Source organism: Sesamum indicum, linkage group LG11 (assembly GCF_026168435.1).
Source record: "Sesamum indicum cultivar Baizhima isolate 11 linkage group LG11, ASM2616843v1, whole genome shotgun sequence".
In the NCBI taxonomy this organism is placed as follows: Eukaryota; Viridiplantae; Streptophyta; class Magnoliopsida; order Lamiales; family Pedaliaceae; genus Sesamum; species Sesamum indicum.
This window is the reverse complement of record NC_142667.1, coordinates 17,299,418-17,308,111: the sequence shown is the minus strand read 5'-3', so window position 1 is coordinate 17,308,111 and position 8,694 is coordinate 17,299,418. Positions and strand designations below refer to the sequence as shown.

Here is an 8,694-nt window from a genome sequence, read left to right as displayed (position 1 = left end):
TGTACAAATGAAAATACAATGGCTTTTCAACTTTTTAGATTTTCAAATAAGGGAGAAGTTGACAAAGGGGAAACATATAGGAACATTGATCACTTTCTCTGTTAGAAGAAGAGGGAGAGAGAGCAACAACATAGATACATAAGTTGGCATTTGGCATTGTGTGTTCAGTAGAGTATTTAAATTTTCTATATTAACCTTAGATGTCCATACAACTGTTGGGGGTATGAGGTTATTTAGGCAAGCACGCGTGACAAATCAGTGACCGGCTTTGAGTCCCTCGACCTTAATGAACGAGTATAGATAGATTGCACTTTAAGGAACGAATAACTATCTATACTCGTGAACTCTAAGTTACTCCTTCATGGCTTGTTGATAGTTACTCCACTAATAAATAGTAAAATGAAGACAAAATGCTTAAGTGGCAAATTATGTAAATCTATAACATAAAATGTTAAGTCGGATCTCTTTAATTGTGTTCAAGTAAAATCAATTACACCTTCGATAAAACTAGGAGTTTGTTCCTATAAACAAGTGATTTGTATTCTCAAAACGAATAATTCATATGGCATTTTTCACCAAATATTTCAAAATTGCATAATTTCAATGCATTATTCATCAAGAGTTTTGAAATTGCTCATTGCATATGACTAAAAATTTTCCCATTTTGGAGGAAAATAGGGTACACTTTCCCCAGAGGGACATTTAATCTTTTATCTTGTCCTACCTTTTATGCAAACTAATGCTGCCTATTTGATTATACAATCGCACGTGCACTATATGAAAAGTTCAATACGCAGTCAATCTGCTTTCATGGTAGTGCTTAAATATTTTTTCGTTCTACAACTTCTAGCAAAAATTCAAGTCAGCAAAATACAGAAAATTGTACTATTGAGACGTCCCTCTTAATTGCCTATAAAGTGTCCACAGCCTCGTAAATGATCGAGTATCCAACTCATCTGCAATATGAAAATAGTAAAATTAGATCCATAACCCCCTGCCAAAGTAAACTGCAAGTGGCAGCAATTCAAAGGTTTCACAAGTTTACCTCCAATATTCTGGAATCAGTCAATCACCCGACACATAAGTTTTTTCTTCATAATACTTCTTTTCACTTTGAGCCTTTTTGTCATTTCGTTTCTGTCAAACAGCAAAGCAGAGAGAGGTTCAGTCCAGTTTTATCTTAAACAAACTCAATGGAGATATGTGTGAAGACTACACAATTCCCTAAAGCTCTTTCAACTCTTAAAACAGTGAGTAAAACCTGGTAGGCCTCATGGTTTGAGACAATCCTCCTGATTATCGTGCTAGTTGTAATGTCCAGAGGACTTTCCAGCAGCTTAAAAATACCCATGCTGATGGGTACAGCATATGGATTCCGCTTCTCCTACAGATTCAGCAAATGACTGTTAGGTGACTCATGGATACCGTTCCCATAAAAATTAAATCTAAAACAAGTATACCTTCTGAAAATCATTATCCTCAGCCACGGTGCCATGCACAACCAAAGAGATATTGAACGTTGTTATCTGCAGTAGCAAAGTTTCAAATGACACAGAAATCTAAAGAAGTGAGATTAACTGATCATCCATCAGCTGAAAATTACTAAACTTAGTTATTTACTCGACCGCCCCCCCCCCCCCCAAAAAAAAAAAAATAAATATAAAAAGTTCATAATGTCCATCTATACTGAACTGTTTGAAAAGGCATTTTGATTAAGAAAAACTGTTGCAACTTATTAAAGCATTTCTTAGCAGAAGAATCCATGACATGAAAACCATGCATCAAAAAACTCAATCTTGTACAAAGCAAGAGGCAACATACTGACATAAATCAACAGCATATGTGTTAGATCAAGCATGACCTTATTGCTATTTGCATCACTTCCATCCGCATATATCATCATTCATACTTCAAAAGAATCAACATAAGATGCTGCATGCATGCAGATGGATACGCTCATAGCCTCATACTGAATTAGTACAATGCAAAGGATGCAACTGAAGTTAAATGCCATCATACAACTTGGTACACCCAATAGTTGATGCTTATGATCTTCAGGCCACCTGTGGGCATGTCCTTGGTGTTCACACACTACATTCTTTGGATGTAGTCTGTTCTTCCTGAAGCATGTGCAATAACTCAAAGAAGCAGATAGGCCAACAATGTTTAAATGTGTGATTTTCCCATTTCACCCAAGTCCAACATTAGAATGCCTTTTGGGACTTCACTTACATCAGAACATATGAACTCAAGACAAGAAAAGGAAAACCCAACAACAACAAGGTAGACATTTCGCAGCAACTTTGCTCTCACTATTCAGTTAGGTTCTAACAAGAGGATAATTAGTAGTGCCAAGTTATAAAAGCAAATGCAGACTATTTACTCATTCTGAAGTGATATTACTTACAATAAACCCACGCTGTAAACTATTTAAATATGTCACATGTCATACATTTAGCAACCATAAGTGGTTTCTTTAGTGAACTCTCTTTCGTCTCTCATAAACGTTAAAATCATCATGCAGCATAGGAGAGCAAGATACTTTCATGGAAAAGTAACTAGCAAAATCTTGAGAATTCACACTCACCATATCCTTCGACACCTCCCATGGGGCACCTATTATGACCTCATCTGCATATCGGCAAGCCAAAACACTTAAGCTCCTTTCGTGGAGATTCATAATAGGACGGTGTGCTCCTCTATTTGCACTGCAAAAGAGACATCATATTCCAAATATTTAATATTTTCTTCAAGTTGCAGTAAAAGGAGTGTTAACATTTCAAAAGAAACTATCAACATCACACAATAGGATAAGGAATAATCATTACTTTTAATTACTTTGTGCACAATGTATCAACTGTATATCAAAACCAATACAGTCATGGGAGCAGTAAAGCAAGTGTCAGCAATTACAGATGAGAAGTCAAATCTGAACTCACAAAGCAATGTTCTCAGACTGTTCATCAAATCGGAAAATTAAGTAGGTTACAAGTCACTGATTTTCAACCATTGAGTCAATTGTAATCAAACCAGTGATGTTCTTTGACATTAATAGTTCAATAGCATATATAATATAATAAAATAAATTTAAAAACAAACTAATTAGATCAAATACAAGAAATAATATTACACATTTTTAAATTTAAAATCAGATACACTAAATCATCATAAATAATCTAATAGAATTAGCAAAACTGAACTGAGAAGTGAAATTAGGATTTTATTTTTAGAAATAACATAAAATAGTTAAACTTAATAGAATAATCATAATTTAATAGAAATGATGGGCTGGGGTTCAAAACCTTGTCGGAAAGTTTAACACTCAACTTTGATGCTGAGTGAGTTGCAGGAGAACAGATTGACAAGCTGCACGATCCCCCCCAAACCCCCCACAAAAAATAGGGACAAGGTTATGTTCAAAGAAGCAATTTGGCCAAGATAACATGTGTAACTGCTAAAACCATGCATTCCACTTACAGAATGAATGCAGTACATTACATAAAGCCCACTTTTGGACATAAATGGGATGATGGTACTGTCAGGAATAACAAAATAGCTTGGTGTGGTGTTGATGGGTAATTCATCAGCTTAGTGAATGTGATGAAACAGATAAGTGAATATCATGAGGGACAGTAGGTCATTTGGGAGAAATTAACTGTATCAATCTTAAATCCATAATAACCTATTCTAAAGATTCGTTCACCTCAGATGTGGTGTTGATCGATTAGAGACAGCAAACGGAATATAGCCAGGATGACAGAACAGTCAGAAATAATAGAATAGCTTGGTCAGGTTTTGATGCATAAATCATCAGTTTGGAGAGAATGATAAAACAGACAAGAGAATGTCATGAGGGTGGAAGGTCATCAGGGTGAAATGTTACTTAACCGTATCAATGTGAAATCTACAATAACCTAACTTAAAAGATTGATCCACCCCAGGGATGCTGTTGATCAGGAATATACCAGAGTCACTTTTAATGCATAGATCGTCATCAATTCAGAGGAACTGATCAGAGGCAAAAAGGTGGAACTTGTGCCAAAGGAAGGTAATGAGAGAATGACGAAAATGGCAAGCATACCTGACAGTTTGATCAGTGTGGATACCAACAAGAAGAAAATCACCTAGTCCTCGGGCAAGCCTGAGAATCTGCATATACCAAAAAAATGAGATTGGGAGATAGAGTAGACAAACAGAAATAGGGGGGGCACAGTAGCACTTCTATCATTGCTAATATTAATGAAATGTCATGCTAGAGATTACGACGAACCGAAAAGAATGATTAAGGAAATGGATATAACCAACAGTACATGAAACAAACAACCATAAGCTGCAAACATTAAAATCTGAAAATGAGGCCAACTGATTTACAGTCAAAATCATTTCAATTAATTAAAACAGTATAGACTCCTCACTCACCTCAACATGACCAGCATGGAAAAGATCAAATGCACCATCTATATAAATTATGCGAGCATCTGGTCCAGGCCCCTAAAAGAGGAGAAAAATCATATATGAAACTATAATATGAATATATAATTATTGACGACATTGAAGTAAATGACAAATTAGAGTACAGGAGGTTCCACAACAACACACACACAAAAAAAAAATGAAAAAGAAAAATAAAAGAAATCCGAAATAAAAAAGTTAGAGCATGGTTTCGATCAGATTTGAACAAGTTCAGAAATAGATCTTTCCTCTCCAATTAGATATGCCCAATTGGTGCCTATTCTTTCCTTAATTGGTTGGAGCTTAGACTTCTATTGTCCAAGACTTCTTGACAAAATATTTCCCAAGTAACATATATAAGAATGTTGATAACTTATGCCAGTAAATAGACCATTTAAGCTAAAATGTCCAGCCAACCAGGTTTCTGAGCTCACGTCAAATCAGTGAGAGACCAACCGTGAATTAATAGTTCGGATATCACATATGTTTAGATGGCTTAGTTCATGCAATAATGACAAAAGGCATTAATTGCTCATGCATACAATATTTCCTTGGTCCCGCTTCAGCAAAATGTGCCAGGTCAGAAAATAAGCAATCATAATAAAACATTAGCTGCTTAGATGCTAAGAGAAGGTAGAGATGCAAATGCATAATGTGAAAGCATATGTGTGTATCAAAAGATCATAGACAAACAACAGAGAATTCACCCATCTGCCCATATTCAACACGCACACAGACAAAAATTCAAACATACATGCACAAGGAGGACGGCAAAAGAGATAAACTGAATGAAAATATCTCAAATCAACGTAATCAGTAAGTCCAAATTGGACACCGCCAGAGTGCATTAAATTTCAAAAACATAGCCTAGAGGATGCTCAAGAGCAACATATACACCTTGCCATTGGAGAATTGGACAATCCTACGAGATGTAGGCAGAAAATGAGATATTCGTGTTCCACTACCAGAGCCACCATCTTCAGATTTGTGGCTGTGACCATGGCTGAATTGTCGTTGCAAAGATGAGTGGTTATGGCTATCCCCGGTTGACCTCTCTCTCACACAAAGAAGCATACGCCCTATGAGACAGAATCAACAAGCCAATATCTTAATTTCCAGACAACAAGAAAGCAACAGCAGGTTTCAATCCTATACCGGTAAGAACTTCAGTTTTAATAAGTGACCAGCTAAATTGATAAACATATAATTGTAGTTCTGAACTCATGTGCTGATGGTTGATTCTTGGTGGCAAGGCGCCAAGGCGGGACATTTATCATCAATACATTCTCTTGAAAAATCATGACATGTAATGTGTATCCAAATCCAAAAACAAATGCGACAAAGGTGAGGAGGAATTTTCCATATCAAGCAGTTAAATAAACAAGAAGTTGCAAGTACAAACCAACAATATCAGTGCTAGATACCCCTTCAGTACGTTTAATCTGCTTATAACGGCCAACTTTCTTAGCAAGGGCATATGCGTCAGTCCCATCTGGAAGAATGCAGGGATCATCCCCATGAATAATGTAATCAATGTTGTACTCATCAAATAATTTTCTCATGAAATCTTCCGTGATAGCATAGGGTGCATCAGGAATGACTTCGTCCACCCATTTAACAGCACTAACCATGATCATCCTGCGACAGAAATAACAGCACAAAGCTCATACTGTAGTTGTTCGGGAAATGGTTTTTGCAGAATACCCAGTGAATTGACAAAGCAACTAATACTCAATAAAGTTAATATGTTAAAAAAATTAACATCTAAAGAAAGGTAACCTTTTATGAATGTATATGAATAACACATAGATGAATCAGAATAACAATCAATTGATAATATTATAATAATAACAAACAAAAATAATAACGAACGATAACTATGTGGCAGGAAGGATGGATACACCTTCCTCTTCTTGAGGCTTATCTGTAAAGCCTATTTAATCAAGTCAATGTGTATAAAGTTCAACCAACCGTGCTGCAGAGTTAAGAATTAGACTTGCATAGGTGGCCACCTCAAAAACCAACAACATTATGATTGGCCGTGCTACCTTCTTTTGAGTTGCGCCAATGTTGGGGAAAAATAAAGATAAAAACAAAACTAGAGAGTAAATTCAGTGTCAAACGGATTTTTTCTTTAGAATCCAAAATCGTCAAAAATCAGGCTTGTGTTTGAACCAGCAAACACTGGCATCTAGAGTATGAACATATAAAGTCAGGTTAAGTGCTTGGCTGATGCAGGATACCAAGCCAACCAAAGCACATGGCAGTCATGTATTTAATAACCACGAGGTTAAACCAATCAAGCAATGTGAAATTTTGTGACATATAGCGCTGTGGAAACAGGAATAAGATCAATCATCTAAATTTACGTCCACCGCATACTAAAAGGGAAAATGGAAAGAGAAGAGCTCGGACCTCTCGTTAAGAGGAGTAACTGGAGGGCCTTTGTTGACAGTGATTTCGGCATCACTAACAACGCCTACGACCAATTGGTCGCCTAGAGCTCGAGCCTGGCGCAGGGCGTTACAGTGGCCGTAATGCATCATGTCGAAACACCCATCCATGTAAACCCTTATCGGCCTTTTCTTCTTCTTATTCTTCGGCAAAGCAAAACGGAAACCCAGCAATGACACCCCTATTAGCAGCCCCCCGATTACCCATGACACCATGATCCGTGAGCTGTGTTGGGCGTTCTCCCCTTCCGCACCCATCTTCTTTTCTCCTCCGCGCATCCAAATGCTCCAACTAATTAACAACATTAACCATAATACCTTTAGAATTAAGATACCCGCTACTTATGATGGATTCTTGTAGGTGGTAAAGAAAATTATTCTCGTAATTCTACAACTGGCCTTCCCATCTCGGCCCAGGCTCTGTTTGTGGGTTGGGTCTTATGGGATGGACAAGTTCAAATCCTGGTTTGGCCCAAGAGCGACATCAGTGTTGGTTGAGGAGCGGTACAGCTTCACTAGCAGATGTTATTCCAAATCCCGATTCCATTTCCATTAATAATAAAATAAATGTATTATTGTATTATAGTATTATACTGGTGAGTTTAAAATAATGATCAACCACCTAATCCGTAGAATACATAATATATATGAAACTTATTATTAGAAAGACCATGGATTGTGTTTTTCTATGAATTTTGAGAAAAATTATTAGAAAAATAAAACATAAGATTGCATCGTTTTAAAAATACAAAAAATACTTTCTTATAGTATGTTTGAACTTCAAATTTAACGAGGAGATGAGAGGAAAACTAAAATAACTGAAACCAAAAGAAAAGTAATGTCATATTATTTTCGTTTATAATGATATTTTTTGTTTCGATCTATGTGGAGACACTTACCTTTATTCATATGTATTGAATGCTAATGCTATTGTCAATTATTTCATATTGATTGTAAATGTAAAACTTGAGTACTTTATATGTTTTAAGTCCTTTATTTCTAATGAGACGTATTTCTAAAATAAAATTATAAAATTTATACAAAACTAGAGTTTGAACTGAATGCTAGTAATATTTTCAAGTGTCTTGCATATGTGACAAATCATATGTTTTAGTACTTTATAAACATTAATACTTTTTCATAACAAGATGTCTGATAAAAATTACCTTAATTATCAATTTTAATTATTTTTTTTTAATTTTATTAATTAAATATTATAAATTCAAATTTACACATATATTAAATACGTTATGATATTATGGGTGATGCTTCTAATCTAGCAATTGAGTGACAGGCGCGCCCAAGTAGCCCATACAGAGCGGTACGAATAGGGGTGCACGTCCGATCGAGTATCCAAAATTTTGGGTAGCTACCCGTCCCAAAATTTACGGATACTCGATTTTCTTAATATATATGTACTTTTATAATAAAGATGCAAAAAAATGTGCCTCCTTTTGATAAACAGAAGTTGTTTAGCTTCTCACACAAAGATAGAGGTTGTTTTGACAGCCTTCTTATCTATTTATGGAGGAAAAAGAATATTTTATATTTTATATTTGTTAAAAATTAATTTTAAATTTATAAATTTATGAATATTTAATATACTATTTTAATGTTTTAGTAACCCTAGCATTTTAGGGTTTTATAGAAATATAAATTGTGGGAATAAGAGGAAAATACAAGAAAGTTTGAAAGTGTTATGAAATTTAAGAAATTCAAAAGGTTGTGAATGTTCATCTTCATGTCCATAAATTCTCAACTCCTTGATTTATCTCCCCTTATCAAATAT

At 35.3% G+C, this 8,694-nt stretch overlaps 1 protein-coding gene across 1 annotated transcript; it reads right to left on the bottom strand.

Annotated features, from left to right (window-relative positions):
* Positions 1-778: 778 nt before the first annotated feature.
* Positions 779-7,244, bottom strand: PECT1 (phosphorylethanolamine cytidylyltransferase 1). Its single transcript, XM_011103674.3, has 10 exons — positions 6,868-7,244; positions 5,855-6,090; positions 5,350-5,531; positions 4,420-4,491; positions 4,082-4,149; positions 2,588-2,708; positions 1,461-1,526; positions 1,262-1,384; positions 1,046-1,137; positions 779-956 (listed from the first exon to the last, which is right to left on the bottom strand). Exons 1-9 carry the CDS (start codon positions 7,209-7,211, stop codon positions 1,066-1,068), a joined length of 1,284 nt encoding a protein of 427 aa, XP_011101976.1. The 5' UTR covers positions 7,212-7,244; the 3' UTR covers positions 779-956; positions 1,046-1,065.
* Between the last annotated feature and the right edge of the window lie 1,450 nt (positions 7,245-8,694).